This window comes from Equus przewalskii, chromosome 2, assembly GCF_037783145.1.
Source record: "Equus przewalskii isolate Varuska chromosome 2, EquPr2, whole genome shotgun sequence".
Lineage (NCBI taxonomy): Eukaryota > Metazoa > Chordata > Mammalia > Perissodactyla > Equidae > Equus > Equus przewalskii.
Window position 1 is genome coordinate 103,130,471 of NC_091832.1, and position 24,589 is coordinate 103,155,059.

The 24,589-nt window shown below is 34.7% G+C and overlaps 1 protein-coding gene across 2 annotated transcripts in view; it reads right to left on the reverse strand.

The window, feature by feature from the left end:
* Positions 1-24,589, reverse strand: part of FAT4 (FAT atypical cadherin 4) — a 157,178-nt gene that overhangs the window by 79,777 nt on the left and 52,812 nt on the right. For both annotated transcript variants that reach the window (XM_070609135.1, XM_070609136.1), the window contains one exon: positions 7,800-7,931. In XM_070609135.1, coding sequence (XP_070465236.1) covers positions 7,800-7,931 — 132 coding nt within the window. The remainder of the gene's footprint in view (positions 1-7,799; positions 7,932-24,589) is intronic.

Genomic DNA, 24,589 nt, shown 5'->3' on the forward strand with positions numbered 1-24,589 from the left:
TGTTGAATACGTATTTGACAAAATGAGGCTTTGGGGCTTAATTTCATACGATACTGTAAGATTTCAAAAGCTAACAGTCCAGTGTAGTACATCATTACACAGTCTTTCACCACTCACTTCATTGAATAACACAAATCTCAGCCTGCTACACACTGTCTACATAATTTTTTAATTCATAAAATAGACACATGGGAAGGAGTAAAGTTGTCACTGTGGAAAATACAGATGATACTACTACTATTAACCACATAACCAGAAGTTTTGCTAAAGGCTTGCTCTGTGCCAAGCACTACGTATGCATTATCCTACTGCAGTTCACAACTCCGTGACATACTATTCCACAAATGAACACACTGGGTTCCGAGATGCTTGTTAACTTACACATGGTTGCACTGCAGTGCTAGTGTAGATTTCAAACCCACATCTACCTGACTCTGAGCTTGTGCTCTTCTTGCTTCAGCATGAAAAGGTCATTCATTTGGGCAAGTGCTAAATGGAGGAAGCTTGCAATAAGCACCGTAAGAACCAAGAAGAGAAAGGGATAATTTTGAGTTGATTTATGCAGGGAAGAAATAACGGAGAGTGTGTGTGGAGCTGAATTGGGTTTCGTAGAATGGCATTTTTTATGTTTTAAAAGCAAAGACTAAAGACAAACATTTGAGGCAAAAGTGCAGAGGGAAGGAGAATGATGCGCTTGGCTTACTTACTGTTGAACAGTTGGGCAGTGTGGAGAGATTCAACGTAGAACGAAAGAAGAAAGTCAAGCTAAAATATTACATTATGGGTATATTTTGAAGAATCTGCATTGTAACACAAACTGGTCTGAGTTTTACGGCCAATAAACCATTCATCTTGTTTTAGCTGGAAGCAATCTTTTAAGGCTCTTGATAATGTAGGATGGACTAGAGTGGGGAGGGTTCAGAGAAGGCAGATAGCAAGCACAGTTTGGGCCCAAGAGACTGGGGCTTCATTTCCTCCAGGTGAAACTTTGCACAATCTGTTTCTTTGCAGGTTCCAAGTCCCTGTCCTATAAAGTGAAAGCAGGGATGATTTCTCATCTTCTCTCAGGTCTTTGAGTTGTGGTCCTCAAAAACTTTGAAGCATGAACTAGGAAGTTGGCAGAAGGAATGGAAAGGTTGAGGAAAGCAGAATATTCATTACGTGTTTATGAAGTGCTAAGCACTGCTCTGAGCGCCTCACTTCATGGGCACTAATTGATTTAATCCTTAAAGGCAAACCACTTAGAGAAGTAGTATTATCCCCATTTTGAAGATAAAGAGACTGAGATATGGGAGTTTGACCCCTGGCTATCCTGCTCTGGAAATTAGACTCTAAATTTATTATGTACCCAACATAATGCACAGGACAAATTAGTAAGATCTGAGAGATTATTGGATATAGAAATAATAGAAACAATAGTCCTCATTTGTTGAACATTCCCATATATTCTCAATTTCCTTCTTTCAACAATTCTATGTGATGGGTAAAAGTAAAAAAGAAGGAAAAAGATTTTTTTAATTTCAAATTACTTTGGCTGGGAATTAGGCAAATACTCATGCTGAAGATTTCAGGATAAGATTTACTTTGATGCAGGAGAAATTATACAGGAAAATTTTGTGTATGGTATGTTAAAAGACTGAAGGGTAGTTTCACAGAAATGGTTATGTGGCAACTAGGATTTGAGAAGGGGGTTGAGAAAAAGATATGAATGTCAACATATGTAGGTGACAATTGAAGCCACAAGATAGGTTGATAATTTAAATTAGAATAAATAGAAAAAGGAACAGCAGCATAAGGCCTGAATATGGACATTTAAAGAGTGGGGAGAAGGAACAGAGACAGAGATTGAAGGAGGAAGAAAGAGGAGGGATCCAGGAGGAGACCCAAAAGAAGGCGTGCCACAGAGGTTAAGGGGAAGGTTTCAAGAAAGAGTAGGTTTGAGCAGAGCCAAAAGTAAAGAAATTAAGGAGAATTAAAATTAAAGCACCCATCTGGATTTGATGATGGGGCATGCTAACTTCACAGTGTTTTAAAATCTATTATAAACCTATCTATATATTGTTAAAATTATCAGCAGTTTGATTTAGATATTTTTAACTATGTATATTATAACTGAAATATTGAGTTAAATATTATACACTGTGCTGATTGAGATCTGATGTTCTGGAGTCATACTTTTGGGGTTGAATCCTGCTCCGCTACTTATTAATTGTGTGCCATTGGGCAACTACTTAACCTCTATGAGCCTATGTTTCCTTGTCTGGACAACTGGGGTGACAATATTGCCTACAACACAGCACTCTTGCAAGGATTAAATGAGTTAAATATATAATGAACTTGAGAAATAGTAAGTGTATGACTAGTTGTTATTTTTATTCCTATTTTTGTTATTTTTTTAATAAGAGAAATATAATAGGTTAAGTGTATTGGATGACTGATATGTCTCCAAATGAGTAATTTGAATCAAAATATCATTAGAGTTGCTATATATACCAGGGAAAATATGTTTTCTGATTTCCTACTATATGTAATTATTGAGTCTTGACACCGAGATATAAGTGTGTTGGAATTGTTGACTTCAAAAATTACTTTTTGATTTACATATACTCATATAGAATAAATCTAACTTTTGCAATTATCAATCTCTAGAATTTTACTTATTAAAATACCCAGGCTAAGAATTCTCAGGAAAGATATTAGGAAGAACATAAATTTAGGCTGTGCGGGAATATAAGGCTGACATGCTGGGATATGAGAGCATCTGCAGTTTCCATGCATCTTTTCCTTCATAGATTAAATATATTTTATCTTACACGGCCAAACATATAAGGGGATGATTTCTAACACTTGAAGGCAAAAATATTCTTTCAAAATGTATGGCATCTAGTGGCATTCGCTATATTTTTGTACTACATTCCCCAAGCCAACATTAAAATTTAGTAAAGTGAATGCCTCAAAGCATTTTTCAGTTTAGTAATAGAACAGCTGAGTTTGACATACTACCCACATTTATCTTGTATATTCAGGTGTACATGGAGTATCTAACATATTTATTGTAATTGTATGGTTTAACAAAAACATTCAATGAGAGTTTTAGACTTCTAATCTGACCACATTCTGTACTATTTGTTCTGTTTCACAAGGAATTCCATTATTCTAGTAAAGCAGTCCAGGTATGAAAACAGCTACGTTCAACTCTGACCTATTAAAATGGTAAGTATTTGGAAATTAGGGGGAAGGAAAGAAACAAAAACTTATTTAAAGCTATTACACAAATTGTTTGAAATTTAGAAATGCCCTGTATACAAAGTGACTATGATAGTTAATAATCCTAAAGTTATGACAGTTTTTCCAAACAGAATCGAAAGCATCTGACTACTGTTGATAAAACACTCTGTTTTGTATTCAAAATCAGCTGATGCGGTGAATTAATAGTTCTAGTGAATGTCTGAAATGTCTGGCCAAGAGTAATGATTTAATTAGGTCTTTTGAAAAGTCTATTTATTTATTTAATATCCAAAATATGCAGTATCAGCAATACCACAAGAAACAAATATCATGTTTCAGCTGTAGCACGGTGGAAATAATGCTGGTTAAAAACATTCTGCTCTCCTGAGGAACAAGAGACAAAGCATGTGGAAGGAATTCTAAAAGTAAATAGCTATAAATTGCAAATGCATTTACAACCTTAAATAGGATTTTCAAAAACAAGTATGATACCATGAAGCAAAACTCGGGTATCCTGTCCCATCACAAGCAGAATAATTCTGTTTATAAAAGGAAACAAGAGACTGACAAAGTCACGTGCTTCTGAACGATGTGTATCTTGATCCAACACATGTTTCAAATGATATTTAAATTAAGTTGAAAATGTTCATGCTGTTTTTAAAAATGATTTCCTTAGCCAGGCATTATTCTCCAGTGCCCTAACAGAATTTCTTTAAGATACTAATACTTTCATGTTTGATTTAGTAATTAAGCAAAAGTATACAAATAATAAAGAATATGTCAACACATAAGTTGCTGATGACCTACGTAATCTTAGCATTTTAAAGCATTCTATTAATCTTTCAAAATCAATCCATTGGACAGTTGTGTGACAATTTAATGCTGATCACAAGGAAAAGAAAGCCCTTGCATTTCAATATTGAGTCCAACTCAAATTAGATGAAGAAAGAAAACATTTGGTAAGAGAGAAAGCATTTCAAATATACATATACATATTTTCAAATTTAACTAAGAGGTAAGAAGCTGAGAATAGAGTAGAAAATAAAATAAAGTTTCATCTAAAACCATCAATATTAATTTATTATAAGCCATTCAAATTAAGGAACAGTGAATAATTCTGAATGCCATAAGAAGCCTAGGTATCCATTCTGTTTGGCATAGGGCCAACGAAATGTTAGTTCCTCATGTCAGGAGTTGAAATAATCAGTAGTCATTAAAATGCTGCTAAAAAATTTAAGAGAAAAGGTATTCAAGAAGGAAAGCAACTTCTTGAGCTTAATCTTTAAAAAATAATAGTGCAAGAGCAGCTTTACAGAAATGTCCTCCTTTCCTTTAAAGTTGTAGGTGAACCTAATTCCTAATCTTCCATCCTCTCCTGTCTTCCCCCACTACCTACCCCTCTACCTCCCCAAAGACACAGATCTGATTACAAAGTACAGGCGATAGATCTTTATGTCTCAGGTACAGTCACACCCAACACACCTTTTCAGCATTCCTCTCTCCCCTGAATTGCTAACAACCCTCCCTCCATTTCCTTGGTCTATTCCTGCTTTGCAGCCTTGCGCTTTTCTGCCCCTTAATTCCCCACCCTATCGCACCTCTACTGTACTTCTTGTATATCCTAGATATCATCACCTTACATTCAGTATTTGTTTTTTGTAGGATGTCTAAGTGATAATGTAACTACCATGGGCTAGTCCTCCAGGACCAGCTCAACTGACCCCATCTTATCAACAGAATAATTGAGTGGGTTTTCAGGAATCAGAAGCCCTTGTCCAGTTCAGGCTGGTTGAGACCACCAACCCGTCAACTGAGCTCATGCAAGTGCTGGATAAGTGGCATTTTTTATGTCAAGGAGCTAAAAACTCCACCCACGGATCATGGTAACACCCCCATTTTCTGAATAAGTGTCCTATGAAGAGGCATGAAGCTTGACTACCCTTGCCCAGATCATCAATTACCTCACTTCTCTTTACTTCCAATCATCTATCTCCACACTTCAGACCGCCCTGCCCCTCATCCCATAAATTGTGGCCAAAGCCCTGAATCAAGGAGACAGATCTAAGAGCATATGCCTCTGTCTCCTCACAGATGGATCTAGCAAGGAAGCTGATTTCTTTTCCCAAAAGCCGATGCCATAATAATTGGCTTTTTTATGCACATGAGGCAAGAGAACCTCAATTTTGTGCTGTAACAATAACGTCCACAAGGTTACTTTTTTCGGGGGAGTGGGGCGGTGAGGAATATTGTCCCTGAGCTAACATCTGTGCCAATCTTCCTGTATTCAGTATGTGGGAAGCTGCCACAGCACAGATGAGTGGTATGTAGGTCTGTGCTTGGGATCCAAACCCGTGAACCCTGGGCTGCTGAAGAAAATCATGCAAACTCAACCACTATGCCACCAGGGTGGCCCCTTTATTTACATTTTTTTAAACTTAAAAAACAAATATTGATAGAAATAAAACAAAGTGCACTAAAACCAGTGTTGATGTAAATCCAGAGAGACAGAAGGACCTTCCGAGCCATCCTCAAAAGTCATCATAAATATAAACATATCTCAAAAGATCAACTTGAAGGCAATGCAAGCGTGTGCACACATACAAACACATATAGAAAAGTCAGACGGAGAAAAATAAACATGCAGGAAGCACTGAATTTGTATTAACCCTCATTTACTATATCTTGAAAAGAAAAAACAGGGATGGAAATAAAATTATAACAGTATCAACAGAATACTATTAAAAGGGTTGAATGTTGGCATCTCCTTCAAATAATCAGTCTTATATCTTATTAGAAGATACAGTCATCTCTCGGTATTCACTGGGGATTGGTTCCAGGACCCCCCTGTGGATAATGAAATCTAGCAGATACTCAAGTTCCTTATGTAAAGTGGTGTAGTATTTCCATACAACCTACTCACATCCTCCTGTATACTCTAAATTGTCTCTAGATTACTTATAATACCTAATGCGATACAGATGCTACGTAAATAGTTGTTATACGTATTGTTCAGGGAATAATGACAGGAAAAAAATTCTGTACATGTTCAGCGCAGATGCAACCAGCATAGGCCTTTCCATCCATGATTGGTTGAATCTATGTATACAGAACCCTTGGAAATGGAGAGCTGACTGTATAAATATTATAATTAACATCATTATTGCTTCACTCTTAGAATAAATCACTCAAAATAAATAAGATTCATTTGTTCTATTCCTACAGAGAGTATAGCCAATGAAATACTCATTACATTTACAACCCTTTGACACGAATTGTCTTTTGCGTGAGCTTACATTTTTGCTATTCTGCTAAATGAGTTAATGAAATTTTATGAATTGAAATACCTAAATATATATTAATAATGATAAGCTTTAAGAAAATGCAATATCTACTAAATTATAGTTGATGATATTCATATCTATCAATAGTAATAGAAATATTCAGTCACATGACTCTTGTAATTGTAGCTGGAATTAGGAATAAACTTTTCTGTATATAAAATTGAGTACAAGGTACTAAACTTAAAACACCAAATCTTTTGTAACATAAAACTACAATCATTTAAATGTTTACGCTGTATTTTGTTTCCTTTTTCTTAGATTTTTGGCAAAATTTACGACTAAGTGCCATTACACTTCCGTATTGGCTGTTAAAATTAATCTTACTGATTTATTCATCTTTTTAAAGTTAAAGAAATAAATTTATAAAGATCTTAATCATAGGCCCAAAATCAAGTTTTCAGATAATTCTGAGTTTAATTGACGGTAAGGAAATTAAATTCGCCCATCTGTGTTGGACTTAGCTTAAGGAGAAAGAGGATTCTGGTGTCTGGGAACATTGTTCCGCTTTCCACAACTTCAGAACATTAATTAAACCTTATATTTAGCAAGAAAGAGAAAACAAGCAATGGATTTTTTTCATGGGAAAACGTAAATTACAAATTATATAAGTTGCCATTCCATCTAAAGCATGATGATTACGTAGCTAAACTTAAAATATAAATATAGAGGATAGTAATTGAAATTGTACCCCTAAATTTCACATTCACCACTAGGCAAGAAATTCCTGTTTATTAACATAATTGAAAAATTGTTAGCTTGCCCAGACAATTTTCTTAACATATATGTCTATTATTGAATTATATATTTTGATATATATATGCAAATTAAATGAAAAATTTTAAATAATTTACTGTTTTCAATTCCAAATAAAATAAAAATCAATCCTTAGCTGCTATAAGATAACAAATTGGAATGATAAAGGCATAAAAAGTAGGGATATGTCTGCAGATATTTTCTATTATTTGAGAAATTAAAATAATTCGGGTAAGAAATCTAAAATGTAACCAGCAATTAACTGAATTGTGAATTGCTGATCAAAGGAAAATTACATCTAGATAGTCTCTATCTTGGCATCCTTGTATCACATTTCAAGAATTAATATTCTTTGGAAAAGAGCACACAGTGCTCAAGATTAACTATTAGGTAATAAGATTTGTCAACATATAGTAGAAATTTGATAGATCACTGTAATACTAGGTTTCAAAAATTCAGAAGCAGGCTCTGAGCTACCTCATCAGCATCCATGGCTGTCAGTTGCATAATCTTAGATCCATCTCCAATGTTCTCCTCCACAGTGAGATCCAGCATATCCGTTGGAAATACCGGTGGATTGTCATTGATATCCTGAAGTGTTATTTCTACCTACAAGGAGAGGAAGAAACAACACGTGAAGGCGCCACATGTCTGCAAGATCCCAATTAAAGGTATACCAGGAGTCCATTCAACAGGGCCTTCCACAAAAAGGTCAGAATCTTTATACATAACATCCAAACAACAAAATACCCTAGAGAAAGTTGTGAAACCTTTGTAGGAAAATATAAAATCCAAGTAAAGATCATTTGACTGGTTAACAGTAACTGATTTTAAATAGTAGCCTTGGAGTTTATACTAGAAAAGGTCCACTGAGCAACCGCCATTTTGATTCCCAGATATGCGCATCAGTGAAGAAATGTCCAGACTTACGACTGTCTGTCATTCAACCATTAAATGTTGCCTGACACACAGATGAGGTGGCATAAAATTTCTTCCCGAAATGTTGACATATTGTCAATTAATGTCTGGGGAAAATAAAGACGTTCACATTTTGTTTTAAGAAACTCTCAGAGTTTTCCCCTTTAAAGCCAGCTCTCAACCTTTGGGGGGAAAATGCGCACGCACGTCTTCTTTTCTATTTCCACTCGTATCAGGGCTTCTTAATGTGACTAAAGCTAAACAACCATTCCTTTCAGATGCAGTGTTTATATAATTAAATATTAACAGGTTTGGAAGATCCTAGTCAAAGCTATTTGTTTCTCTACCTAAGAAAAAATTGTTTAGAAGGAAGGATTTGTGGAGTCTAAATAATAACTTCAAACCATGTGTTTTCTCTTTTGAGCTAGGTGCTAAAAGCTGAATATCTGATAAGAAAAGGGAAGACAGCTGCTAATAAAACTGAAAGTTTCCCCAGTTGGGTCACAAAGTTAAGTCAGGAAGAAAAATCTACCCATCCATTTAGCTAAGATATAACCAGGACATTTTTCTTACAGGATGAAATGTCATCTTTTATAGTTGTACTGTAAAAACTCCATCAGATCCCAGAGTGATGAGGACTAATATGAGGAGAGAGGAGAGAGCAAAAGAATTCTGGTTTCTCCCTTCCAGGAGGAGAGGGAATGGGGTGGGGTGGAGGGAGAAGCAGTAGGTAGGACTGTCATTATTCTCTGACAAAGAATGAATGGGAACATAGGAGAACTATACAAATAACTGGATGAGTGATTGATAAAAAGACGCCACCATAAAACAATATACAAAATTAAGTACTAAGTAAATATTATACCTCTAGTTCTGCCTTTTAATAGGAGAGTTTTAATAATAACAAATGGCTTAAATTAGTCTAGGAAATGGTTAAGACAGGCAGTCTCGGTATGCAGAAATATGTCACTTCTGGTTTTGGCTAGCATCATTCTCTACACTTCCTTTCAGAGAAGATCCACAATAGCTCCAACTGCAGGCCATAAGGAGCATCTCCGGCTTCCATGAATGGTTGTAAATGCGTGGGTTTTCGAATTAGAAAGACTGGCGTTCAGATTATGGCTCTACAACTTTTAGCTGGGTAAGTTTGAGCACTTAATTCTTTTAGCCTCAATTTCCTCATCTTAAAATGGGGATAATAATGTGTCTTAGAGAATTTTATGAAGACTAAACTTTAATGATGCTGGCAAAATGCTTATCGCAGAGGAAAGTGTTCAGTAAAAAGTTAATCTCGGTTTTCAAGCTGTGAGGACAGGCCTATGGGTTCCTTAGAGCCAGAGAGAGACCTTGAGAAAAGGGATTCACTAAATCAGAATTCTAGGTCCTACAACCTGGATTCAACCAGTACACTTCACTGTTCATCTCTGGTACATGGTGAATATGTCCTAAGCTTTCACGCAGGAAGAGCTGTGAAATACACACATACATACATATACATGTAACTCAAAAGGCTAAAAACTTCGGATTTAAGAATCAACAACTCTGAAATCTCATCTGAAGGTCATCCAAGAATATAATCATTAACATTCATCAGAAATTATCTTCATATTACATATGTGCGAATTTTCATAGATGTTGCATAGTCCTAAAATACAGTAGAAAAATAAATGAAGAATAAGAGACAACTGATCCAAGTACCTCATAATTTAACCCTGACTTTTTAACTTAATAGAATTTTTTTAAGATTCTCAATTATCTTTCATCCATAATTTTGTCACTTGGTCTAAATGGAAATCAACATGCCAACCTTGTGTGAGGTTGGGGGTGTGTGTGCATGAGAGAGATTTTGTAAATATATTTATGAGAGAATGTGCATATATGAGTGTGTGTTTATGTAAGTGTATATGAGTGTGTGTGTGTGTATGTGTATGTAGGAAAGAATACTAAATCGAGAGTAGGGAGTATCCAGATTGGCATCAATTAAATATGACATCAAAGATGCATCAGGAAACAGTACGACACACTAGAAACATGTGGGTAGACCAGAAAGACTCCTGATTGTAAATGGTGAGTGCATGAAATGAGTGAGCCCCTTCTATATTTTAATAGTTATAACAAACTAACTAGCACACGTGCCAGACATTGTTTTAGGGTATATGTGTGTGTGTACATACATACACATACACACACATATTTATACATATAAAATCGTCAAAAGCAAATAATATTATCCCCCCATTAGAGAAATGAGTTAACAAAGGTACAAAGGTTAAGTAATTACTAAATGCCACAGAGCCAATAAGTCAGTAAATTTTCTTTACTACTATACAAACCCGTCTCTCTCATGTGTAGGTGTGTGTGTTCAATAAACACAATGAATCATACTTGAAAAATATATGTCACAGCTATATAAATATATTTTCATAAATGTGCATATTATTTCTGTCTGGTATCTGGATCACTTACATTTGAATTAACTAAACATATTACCTTGGGCTAGCCAATAAATTTCTCTGTGTCAAAATTTTTTATAAAACACAAACTAGACTAGGTGATCCCTAGGCATAGCACTAGAAGTCTTTTGTCACGTATGCTCTATGAGATTTGGGCCAACTGTATCATTTCAGGTATAGAAAAGTGTTTCCTTTTTTATTTGAAAGAATAAATTTAGTTATATATTAATCAGTTCAAAACTAAACATTTCTGAATGTGGCCATAATCAACCAGTTATGAACACAGATCTAGAACATTTCATGATGGTATTCTGATATACGCAAAGGTTATATTTTTGATTAAGGATACCATAGGTCATCCATTTAATAAGTCAGGCTGTCTTTTTTCCCAAAATCAGTGTTAGATTGTCAATCAAAAAGTTAAGAACTTCATGTTCCATTTGTTTTTTGGAAAATCTGGGTATTTTCTCTTAATTGTCCAGTCCCTCAGTCCCTCTTCTCTACTCCACAATTTCTCAGAGATTCCTGGAAAGCTTTCTGCCCACCTTCTCTAAGTTCTCTCCATTCCTGGAGCATGAATTATCTAGGAGAGGAGATGTGAACTCATTGGCACAGGTAGGTGTTATCCTGCAACCCCTTCACTTCTCCTGACCCTTTGTGCCATGTGTCTACCCATCAAGAATTCCAAGACTGTGGACTCTGTTTGTCTATAAAGTGGTCACTGATTACAATGTTTATTCATTCAATATTGTAGAATCTACCACGTAATAGGCATACGTTAGTCACTAAAAATACAGAAGAAAATAAGACAGGTCATGGTCCCTTGCACGGAAGAAGGAAAGTTTGAAAATAGAAATATATACAAATAGAAACATTTACAGTTATCTTTGGGAAAACACATTGCTGACATCTTGTTTCCAAGAAGTTTGCCCCCTACGCCAATGATCATTCTTTAAACTGGCTTACATCTTGCCCTTGGCGGTTACCATCCTCCTGACGATTCCAGATCCTCACATGTGCTTGGCTCACTCTTGGATCTGCCACCAACCTAAGAGTCTTATTCCATTACTATGCTTTCTTTGGACTAAGATTTGGTATGATTTGTTTTGAAAGGTTATCATATAAAACACAGGAATCAAACAAAGTTTAGAGAAGATATCTGGAAACAAGAATTAAGTCAAGACTCTTTTCTTTCTGTACAATTTAGATCCCTTTAAATAATACAGACAATGGTTATTAGTGGTTTATTTTAAAATTCTGAGATCTTTCTTTAAAAATAGTCTATAATTCCTAAAGTAAACAATGTATATGTTGAAAAATACATTCCATTCTTTCACAAGACAAACCAAAAACTACTGCATAGCTAAGCTTTGAGGGCTAGCACTGCCCCTTTACTGCTTTACATTTATCTTGTACATTTGTTTAGACTTGAATAAAGAAAATAAGTGCACCTAAATACTCACTTTGAAAAAAACCCACAAAATCACATTTTGAACTCGGAAGCTTCCCTTCACAAATGGCTGTATTTTAAATGAAAACAAAGCAAATAAAAACTGCCAACAGCTTCCATAATTTAAGTCTAGGCAGCATTCTCAAGGTATCAATTCTGAAAGTTCATGAAAATTGACTCTCCAAGATGAAAGAAACATTACACCATGAAGATAAGGCAGTTGCATATTTTATGTCTGCCTATCGAGTGTTGACCTTTGTCCTAGCTATTTGGCCCTTCGGGAACATATGTGGTTTCACCTGCTACAATTACAGGGGCAGTTGGCAGCTTTGTGGTTGACTTAATCATAACAAAAACATCAGCTGCAGCCGATTGTCCACTGCTACCACCTCCGTCACCATTTAGGTACCTCCAGAATAATGACTTTCTCGGCTCAGACACCTGATCCCTGGGCAGTGAAACCCTGGTAAATGAACAATTATATTTAGAGGCAAAAACATGACAGAGACTAAGGGAGCTAATGACCTATTAATTCAAAAACGGTCAGTCTTTTGGTAGTTTAATAAAAGTAAAAGTTAAATAAAGAATATGGCTTTACATATTGTCACTAAACTTGCTTATGCCGAAGGAAAAGAGTCCTTGATATTCAGCTTGCTGAATAGTTAAATGGATATTTAGAAACCAAAAATCTTACTGTGCAAATAGTTGCTATGAAATTAGTGCAAGGCTTTCCTCTTTTAAAATTTTTTCTGTAATATGCAATCTATCATTTTATCCTGCACTGCATCAAGAATGATATTATGTCTTGGGGATTTATCGTTATTTTTTTAAGTGAATGAATCGGATTACAAGTATATAATCCATTAGTAATTGTTAATGAGCAATAGCAATTATCAAATCATTACATATGTGTACATATAACCATAAAACATGGTATTTCATCTATTTAAATTGATATTATGAAAGTACTACATTTTAGTCGCAGCTAAGGAATTGACTAAAATAGCAAGATCCACTATGAGCTCATTCCCTGGTTAATAAACTGATAATTGCACTGTGGTTACTATCTCAACCACAACGAAAAACATATTTTTAAATTCATAACCTCTCTGCAAGCTAAATAAAGTAGTTCTTAGTGAATCAAGATAAAAAACTAAAACATATTTTTAATTCACAACCTTCCCGCAACCTACATAAAATGGTTCCTAATAAAATAAGGATGAAAAACAATCGGGTTTTTTTTCCTTTTGGGAAATTATAGACTTTACAGTAGTAAAAGTTCAGAAATCTATTTACTTGCAAGTAGATGTATTAAAAATTTTAGAAGGAATCTTAAATATCATCTGTCCATCTCCTTTATTTTACAGAGAATCAAAAGCGAGGCATTGAAATGTCAAGTGGTCTATCTAAGAAAAACCATCATCAGCCTCCTAACACTAGCCCATTGATTTTTCCAGAGACCTGCAGAGAGAGCCAGAGCTGGGAGCAAGCTGAATGATATGCCTTAGATCAATGCCTCTAATCTTTGCATGAAGACAATGATCTTGCATACAAATATGCATTTGATGTCCACAGAAAAATGATTTTTGAAGAAATTAATATTTGTCTACTCCATATATACTTTTTACCACATTCTTGCTCATTTTTAAGTTCCTTCATATTTACATTAAGGGAAACTAATCTGTGAGAGTTCTCATGACAAGGCAGAAAGGTGGTGGGTATATATTGTAAGTAAAGAAACTGTAGTTAAATTCTCTGTAGATATCAGTGAAGGTTATTGCTTTTAAAATGTCTACAAAGCTTTCTTTTTCTTAAAAGACATAATCATAAATATTCATTTTCAGAAATGATTAAAATCATTTGGTGGGATGGACATAAAATACACCAACTATAAAATAGTAAAAAGAAGATGCACCAAGGTAAATAGTGCTTGATTAGTTGTTTTTTTCATGGCAAACATAATTATTTACACTATTGTCTTTTTATTTTTGTGGAACTGACACCCCAAAATGAAATTCCTCAAATAATACTATAACCTAGGCCACATAAATTGTGACAAAGCATTGCACCAAAAATAATGCTTAGAGTTCACATGTATGACCTCCAAAGATAGTATGATAATGCCATCAAGATTGTATTCAAATACACTTTTTAATTAACAGTTCTGCCAAGAATATTCTTCAGTAATAGTATTTTCCTGCTCTGATTTCTTTAATAAATTCATATATTGCAGAAATTGGTCATTGCAAATATCCTCAGGTTACTGAAGGTCATTTGTTCTGCTCAATTTAGTGATTTCTAGGCTCTGAGATTTTGAAAGTAAGAATTGTCCTGCTCATATTTCCATTCTCATAACTTATCCATGCCTAGCATGTAACTTTTCCCCTAGAGATAATTCTGTTTTAAAAGCAAACCCAGGTTATTTTTACATTTTTATTGGAGTCACATGCTCAGCATATTTAATAAAATAGATATATTACTGGTGTATAAGTAGTGATTAATCAAAGTTGTCCTATATTACAATGATATTTAGAACCAATGCAATCTTATTGATTTCCTAGTTCTTGTGTGCCCATCATGCCAGCATGTAAAATGTTTATGCTATGAAGTCATAGCTGATAATTCAATAACTTCATACTCAGAATGTTGACTTGAAATTTAAAGAGCTTCAGAAAAACATCTTATGTATATTTTGTTCAGAAAATCTCCCACTTGGGAGATTGGTATTTAAGATCCTAAGCAAGGCCCAGCACTACTTCAGAAGCAGCTACACTAAACAGTACAAACGTCATGAGTAAACCTGAAAGAATAACTGAGCTTGTTCAAGTGTACATTACCCTTAATAGGTCATTATGATGTCACTCCAATAACACTTTGCTAGATGATGTCCTAGTTTATATTGTGTAGGTGCTACTGAAATTTAGTGAAGAAAAAAGTCTAATCTTACACTCAAAACAATTTTTATTTCATCAGAGTGAAACAAGATGCTGAGACCCACCACTTAATGTTCTGTATGGAGGCTCAAGAGAGGAGTTGAAGTCGAAAGCAAATTCACCAAATTGAAATCCACCCGGGGATCAGTACAACATCACGCCCGAGCTGTCACTTCCCTTGGCCTTGAAAAGGAAAACTCCACCTTTCCTGCCTGCGATGAGTGTGTGTGCAGTAGGAGTGTGCCTGCAATGCCGTGAGAGGCTCAATGCTAAGGGACAACTCAACATCACCGAGCCAGGGTGGTGTGTGCAAAGGAACATTCTGTGACTTGACATTAAACTTGGGAATCAAGAGCAACATGTATTAAACAAAGATGTCAGGATAGAAATATCAAAACCATGGCTCAAGTAAATAATCAAATTTATATTTAAACTGTTTGGCAATAGCTTCACGTGTTCTCTCTTTAAATGAAGCCAAATGCTACATGACTCATTTAATTCAATGCGATTGACACGTTTTGCATGCTATCTAGGCTTCCAATAACGAGGCTTTATTTAGTAAATTTATGTCAAAGCCTGTATATACTGAGATTACATAGCAGAAGGTCTAATTAAATTTCAGCAGAAAGTTTGACATTCTACATTATTGTTTTTGTAGAACTAGCCATATATTTTCATTTGGTAGAACATATATCTGATTCCTTTTTAAAATTTCAAGTTTAGAGTTAAATTCAGCCATTAGGAAAAAGAAAATTCAACACTTCCTAGTACTATCATTTATGGGTTTAAACTCTAAGTAATTCCATTTCTTAACAACAATAAAGAGCTGTATTGCCATGAAAGGATGGTGCCAGGGTTTGCATATTTCCTTCAATTTTGTTCTTCATTTCTTTCCCTATTTTGGGTGACCACTGGGAATTCTGCTGCCATGAGTCTGGGTGAAATGTTTCACTACATCCAGAACACTTCATCATGTTGCAGAGCCAAAATCTATTATGGTTTGCAAGTGACTCATATTTTAGTTATGAGAAGGCCCTAGCAAAGAAGAGTTTACACTGAAAAAGTCCTAAATGTCAGGACCGTAATGTTTGGACTACATAGGTATGCAAGGTCCGAGCATCTCTGTGAACAATGCTTTTAGGTATTTATTTATTTATGATGTATAACCGACCTAATTCAAAGTAGACTGTGTAGCTGTAATAATAGTGTACTGTCTCATCTTGACGGTATTTCTTTAAAAGCTTTGAAACTGAAATCTTAAAGAAAATGGGAGAAATCAAATTTTGGAGAAAAGACCTATGATCCCACACTAGGAAAGACTGGCAAGGGCTAGTTGTGACCTATTAGGGAAAACCAATAGAGGCACTATTGCATGGGTGAGTGAACCATAAATTCTTGAGAACACAGGTCTATTGCAGGCCCAAACTCTACTGAAGGTCAGGGACCATCAGAAAGTAAATCTCTGCATTTAGGGACAGTTTTTCTTTAGAAAGGCAAGGAAAAATTGAAAAACCATTGCATTTTACTGGAAAATAAGCATTAAAATGTTATACATACTAAACACCATTTTACTATACTGTTTTATAGAAAACACTTTCTAAAAGAAACATTATATAGTGATAATATTTGAGGAAGTGACATTTAATTTTAGAAATAGAATACTCCTCCTTTTGGAATTTTAGGCTAATAAATATTTTGAAATTAAGTTATGTGTATATTTAGTTATCTGTGTATGTGTTTCACACCAATTTGTACTGTTTCTATTCCAAGTATTTTGGAATATGAAGAAAGAAGGAAGATAGACATTTGAGATTCTTTTTAGTTTAATTTTTTAAAGCACAGATAAACATAATGAGTTTTAAAGCAGAACATATTTCTTATATAAGCTACATGTATGTAACTATGACCAATTATATTTCTCAAACAAAAGCAATTACATTAATCTCTCACCACTAAAATTCTTCTAGCAGTCAACAACATATGTTCCTGGGATTTCAATCTATTTCTTACTAGGAAAGAAATATGTGTGAGTAACAACAGGCAGACTTGGAGAGCAGCCAGAAATTACAAGAATGGCTAGAAGTGCGGACAAGACACAGTTAACTCCATTCTTGAAACAAAATGCTTTCCATAACTTGCTAAATGTGTGGTGACATAATAAAAAGCTAGTTTTGTTGTGCTTTCAATATTGTTCAAATTAGAACCAAATAAGGTTTTCTTTTAAGGCAAAGGCAATCATGTGTAACCACTTCAACTTTTCCTGAAATCAATACTGCATAATTTCTGCATTTTAACAGATTCTTAAGTACGCCCAAAAGTAAATGCAGAATAAAAGATCAAGTTAAAATATGTGTGGTTGCACATGAAACTTATGGAAATTTTTATACCATTCTTCAAAACAAACACCCTGCAAAAGCATCCTGTAGTACCCTTTTCATAGATGTTAATCTGAATGTGACAGACACATATCAAAAGGAAAATGTAGCATAAAACAAATAAAAATATCCCAGCAATTTTTTTCTTCACTTTTGTTTTTGCCCAGTAGATACTGGATTTTATAAAATACATAAGGCTTCTATTAAGACTGCTGAAAAACAGAAAAATAATTTGATTTATATTAAAGATACAACTGCGGTAGATGGAATCATTGACCCCAATTCTTCACCCTCCCTGTAAGCAACGACACAGTCCCTCCCCCTAAATGTGGAATTTGTCTCTTGACCATGGGCTCATCCACAATAATTATTTTGGTCAATGGGATATTTACAAATATGACACAAGTAGAGACTTGAAATATACTTGCCCTCTTGTACCTTGTCACGGTCGCTAGAACAATATGTCCCTGCCAGTCCCCTGGTAGCACAAGGAAAACAACAGCTATTGAGTCAAGGAGTCCCAGCTAACTGAGAGACTTGTCATCTGAAGTAGAGCTTCCCAGTTGAGCCCAGCTTAGGTCAGCCCAACTGTAGCCTACTCACAGATGCATGAAAATAGATGTGTATTCCTGTAGGCCTTTGAGATTTTGTGGCTGTTTATTATGCAGCATGATTGTGGCAATAGTTAACAGATACACAAGGCAAAACAATGGATTCATTAACTGACTATTTTACTTAATTTTCATGTTCTAAACAATGGATTAGTGCTCTGTTTAAAATAAGAGGCAAAAAGAAGAGAAAAAAGTTAATGTATAGTGATATCTGCGATATGAATGTACTGTGAGATATTTTACTGCTATGAGCCGACTAATAAATTTTCCTACCCTGCATAACTTTCCATCTTCACATAATATGCCATACCCCTAACTTGTAGAAGGGCAGCTCAAAATGAGACAGGACCTTCAAGTTCCCCCTCCTACAATCCAAAGACTAGGCGAAGGGGGTGGGAATACCTGACTCAAGAGGAGCAAATCATGGCTGGGTTGGGTGAATCAGACTGTCTTTCTCAAGAGTAGAAAATTATGAAAGAAAGGGAACACTACAAGAGGACAATAATAGCACAACTACAACAAGAGAATGCAGCCCCATGAATACAGAGACTCCATCTTTAGCGGCTTTCAAGTACCACATGAGGCTTGGCTAGACTTTTCTTATGGAATTATTGCAATGCCAAAATAATTCCTCTGCCCCATTTCAATTTTGCACATTAGTCTTCACCTTGGAAGAAATTTCTATTACTTGATACGAAAGACATGAAGTTTTGACTTATAGCTTATCCTATTTTATTTTAGTTACTCAGTATATTGCTTACATTTCCTTATATATTTTAAACAACTATCTCAAACTGTAAGATTAAAGTCTCATTTTTGAGTTTTGTGGGGTTTTTATTTCAAAACAATAATTTTCATTTATAGAAACAGTATTAACTCATCAATAAACAGGAATGAATATAGTTTTTATCTGATGTAAAACGTAAAATATATCTTCTGAAAATCTTGAACTTATTGTCCAAATAAAATTTTTTCACAATGTTCTGTGCTTTAATTAAATTTGGAAATACTATTTCAATGAACTTAGAAAGACAGTTTCTCTTCTGAGCTTCAATGGAATGTTTAGTTTCTAGTACAATATCTAACATACAGGGGGCACTTAATATATGTTTATTCAATGACTTAAAAGCCAATGTAGGGACCAGCCTGGTGGCGCAGCGGTTAAGTGCGTACGATCTGCTGTCGTGGCCCGGGGTTCACTGGTTCAGATCCCGGGTGCTGCTTGGCACACCATGCTGTGGTGTCTCACATATAAAGCCCCACATATAAAGTAGAAGAGATGGGCACGGATGTTAGCTCAGGGCCAGTCTTCCTCAGGAAAAAGAGGAGGATTGGCAGCCCATGTTAGCCAAGGGCTAATCTTCCTAAAAAAAAGCCAATGTACTCATTGCAGTAGCACATTTTGTTGTTAGATACACACAAATGAAGAGAATGGTGTTTTATAAACAAAATTAAGAGCAGAGGACATGAGCAGGGGTGAACCAACAACTATTACAAGAACGTTGAATAATGAAAGTCCTAAGAATGGTCCCCTGACAATTTTCAAAGTAAAAACTAATCAATAGGAGGAAAATTTTTGAACGACAAAAATAAAGAAATAAATTACAAAATAGTTTTCCAAAAAAAATATTTCAGTATCGAAGGCTGTCTTCTATTTTTCATTGTCAAAGCCAAAGTACCAAGTTTTTTAGTAAAATAACAATATCAAAAGAAAGGTAAATTTTCAAATAAATATTTCGCTTTCAAGAAATCTTTGAACTGCAGCAGAAAAATATTCTCCCAGTAGAAAGAAAAAATCATGCAAAATACGATAAAACATCTGTATTCTTATGCAAGTCATGAGATAAGACTCAAGAGTAATGGAAGAGACATGCCAATGACAAATACTTACTGACTACAACTAACCCTCTCCATGAAATATGGTTTGATGATTTTCTCCAATACATTCTCACTCCTTCTCAATTTATGACTACATAACTATGAATAGGACGATATCTATAGATGCTTTGATTTTATTTTTCAAAGGTATGCTCTCTTCAGTGAAACCAAAAAGAAAGAAAAATGTTTTGTGTAATCTATTACTCATTAGTTTTTTTCTGCACTCCTATTTAAGAAACGATCACATTTTTTAAACACCTGGTAAGTAAGCAAAAATTAAACTATATCTGAGTAGGTGAATCATGGAAACCTGGTAGTACAGAATTGCAAGCACTTCAAATCTGTCAAAATTAATAAAGAAGACAAAAGAAACATTGCAGTTCTCCTGTCTAGACTAATAGAATTCTCACAGTCTGTTTATATTAATAAATGTCACAGGAAATCTCTCCCTTTCCTCTAATGGTTGTACTTAGACACTCGAGCCTGTGATTATTCAGTTAATCAGAGAATAGTTTTTAATAAGAGAATAAACTAGAGTTTTAATAGTTTTTATTAACTCTTTTACTAATACTAAAGAGTGATTAAACATCTTCATGATTTTATTGACAATAATTTTTAATATTCTACATATTATACATGAAAAAGCATTATGCAAATTTCTACGTAAAATTCCCATTAAACTTAAAAATCACTTGTACATTACATCATTACATTGTATAGGTCCTTCTTTTTTAAAGGATTTTCTAAAAAAAACCTCAACATAGACTATTCATTGTGACAAAAATGACTTGACTTTTGCAAGTTAATATTACTCCTTGATTATGTTAATGGTATTCAAAGAAGCCAAGGTTTACCTCTTTCAATTTATATATTTAAGTAGATAACCATCTTCTCCCACCTAATTTCCCTAAGAACAAACTCCATAAAAGCATGGGAACTATAAGTTAGAAGTTGGATTCTTTAAAATACAGCAAGTATGAAGTAAGTTCAAAATTTGAAGAGAAAGACTGACTACATACAACTTAGAAAATATCAATGTGTTTCTTTTAGAGTTTTACAATCTATTACTTTCACTTTTCAAAAGTTAGTTTAGCAAGTTAATATTTTTCATTCTCTTTGACAGCATGTTTTTAAACATGTCAATAAAAGAAATCTCAAATTATGTCCCCAAATGTTTTGCCATTAAATGTTAAGACAAAAGAAGTTGCCAGTGAAAATTTTCTTGCTATACTTTCAATTTAGATTCACCAAGAAGGAACCTAAAACAGTGCTCAAACTTTCTTTTCCTTGGTTTTAAGTTGCTAAATCACTAAGGCCTATAGGAAAATTTCAAACTTTGCCACTGAATGTGATGCCTTTTCTCAAGTGATAATATATTTAAAAAAAAAAACAACTCCTCAGTGTTAATTCATTTTGTTCTGAAGATGCCAAGATGTGTCCGTGAACTTAAGTCCTACAAAAAGTTACTCAAGCTCTATAAGGGACAAATGTCATACTTGATAATTGATCTGATGCTAACAAGCCTATATTGCTTCTCTAGGTGCTAATATTACAAATAAATGTGTTCTTTTAATCACTTGCATGCTTCTGGGAATCTATATGTGAATACTTAATTATTCCTTGTGTTTTTGCGATTTCATCTTGGGTTAGCTAGGGTTATCTGGCTCCCTCCGCTCTATCCTTATATTCATTAGGTGGTTTATTCAGCAAATATTGATAGAACGCCACCACTGCACACTTTAATGGGATAGACACTCGTGAACAAGCAACGAGAGAAAATAAGGGTCAATCTGGACAGTTCTGTGAATATACTAAAAACCACTGAACTGTACTCGTTAAAAGAGTGAACTTTACAATGTGTGAAATACATTTTGCTAAAGCTCTTAAAAAGTAGGCCAGGGTTCTTTTGAAATCAGGAAATCTGTAGAATAAGGAAGTGATATTTATTGCATTTAACTTATTTGTACTGAAGCCAAGATGGCTCCTTATAGAGAGCACCTCCCTTCCTGAGTTTTTCCAAAGAATATTTTTAGTAGTCTGTTGTGGAATATTGTCAAGCTTACCAATTTACACTGTTTCATGGTTTTGAAAATAGGAGCTTGTCCCCAAACTTCTGGAATGTGGCAAGAGCTTCAAAGATAAGCGAACATGCTCGTAGGTTTACATCCTTTCACGAAGCTCAGTTTCACTTTTACAAGTAAGGATTCTAGAGAAACGTGGAGAAGACTGAAACCATCACCATCCCATACGACTCACAGACCATCGAGTCATAACATAGAAGATGACAACAGAATTTCAGAATTGGCAAAGACTTTATACATCACCTCAACTGATTCCTTTGAATAAAGAATCTGACGCCAAAGTGTTAAAGTGGTATCCCTGATGTCAGGGTTAGTAGAGGTCTGTGACTAGAATTGAGATTTTTCCTAACATTTCACCCTTTAACAAATACGCCATTCATCCTAATTTATTCAAAGTAGAAATAGTCAAAAATTGAATGTATATAGCCTCCATTATTTTCTAATACATTTACTACCTTCATCTAGATGCTATTTGAAATTAGATATTAAACAAGAGCTTTTTCTTGCCCTCAATTAATTTCTAAAGAAAGACATGGACGCTAAAGCTCTATTGATGGGTTCAAATCCTGGTCTTGTCATTTTCACCTGTATGACTGGAAAATTATTTAACCTGCATGTGCCCCTGTTTCTTTATCAGTAACCTTGACATTAAAGTACCTCGCTCACAAGGCGGTGGTGATAATCAAATGAGATAAATGGTGTGAAGCACATAGAACAGTGTCCGGCACACAGAGCTCATTAAAACAGAGCTGATATTAGTCCTCATCTCATTGAATAACGTACTGCTGACGTGTCTTTGGTAAGCAACAGAACACAAATATTCAACACACACATACACACAAAGATAGATTCTAGTTATAGAAATAAAGCTTCACTTACTAGAAAGAACATTTTGTTAGGCCCACAGGAGTAAATATCAATCTTTTCTAGAGCTCTGACCCTTATTCTGATCTCTACACCTCCTTTTGGATAAAACAGGCCTTTGTTAGAGCAATTCAGATAAAATCAAGATAGGAAAGAAAGTATAGGGAAATATTCCTCATGTTGGTTTGCTTCATGTATGTGAAACTACATCATGGCAATTCTAACTTGAACAATTCATTGAATTATTATTACTTCACTAAAATACATTTTTTTTTAAAAGATTGGCACCTGAGTTAACGTCTGTTGCCAATCTTCCTTTTTCGTTTTTTTCTTCTTCCTCTTCTTTCCAAAGCCTCCTAATACATAGTTGTATTTTCTAGCTGTAGGTCCTTCTGGCTCTGCTATGTGAGACTCTGCCTCAGCATGGCCTGATGACCGGTGCCATGTGCCCAACCAGGGTCCAAACTGGAGAAACCCCGGGATATGGAAGTGGAGGACGTGAACTTAACTACTCGGCCTTGGGGCCAGCCTCCTAAAATTAATTTAAATAGTAGATTTAAATCAAATCATCCTCTCACTTTTACATAAATTTAAAAACACATTTCAAATTTGCAATTTTTTAGGAAAAGAGGAGTTCAATTATTCATACTAGATTATTAATGGTAGTCATTCCTCTTTCATTCTTTGGTGTATTTTCTAAATTCGATACAATAAGAAGCTAATATTTTGTAAAAAAGAAAAAACCAATATATATTATTTTAAAAACAAAAAATCTTCAGTTTAGAATATTTTTTTTTTTAAAGATTTTATTTTTTCCTTTTTCTCCCCAAAGCCCCCCAGTACATAGTTGTATATTCTTTGTTGTGGGTCCTTCTAGTTGTGGCATGTGGGATGCTGCCTCAGCGTGGTTTGATGAGCAGTGCCATGTCCACGCCCAGGATTCGAACCAACGAAACACTGGGCCACTTGCAGCAGAGCGCGCGAACTTAACCACTCGGCCACGGGGCCAGCCCCCAGTTTAGAATATTTTAAAAAATATTTTGACTGCATAAAGAAATCCATAAGAACATAGATTTCTAGCATTCTATCCTAGATTAAAAGCATGAGTTTTCCATTTGCTATTGTACATGATATTGATCAAGACAACTTTTCTCAACTCTATTTCCATGTCTATAAACCTGAATATGATAATATTGTCTTTCTCATTGGACCATTGTAAAGATACAAGCATATCAAAACACTTTGAAATCAGTTTACTACTATTATGTAAATGAACGTGATTTGTATTTTTACAAAAATTCCACCCTCAACACTAACACCACAATTAATCATGAATCACTGTGCCATATATTAGAAGAGGATTATTTGAGAAGGCCCCCAACCTTTTTTAAAGCCAGCTCCACCACTCACTAGTTGTGTGATCTAAGTATCTCAAACTCATCAAATGTAGTTAATAATTCCTGTCACACTACTTCAAACAGTTCTAAACACTAACTAACATAATATCTATTAAAATATTTTTAAAGTGATTTATACTTACAAAGCATTATCACACTATATTTTATCCGTGTCATTACTATTGATATCACTTTTGTTGATCTATCATTCTTTTTGTTTTTCTTGTTAATACAGTGTTTATTTCTCTTCCCTCTGTCAAATTCTGAACTAACCACTTCCCCAGGCTGACTGGGAAGGTACAGAAAA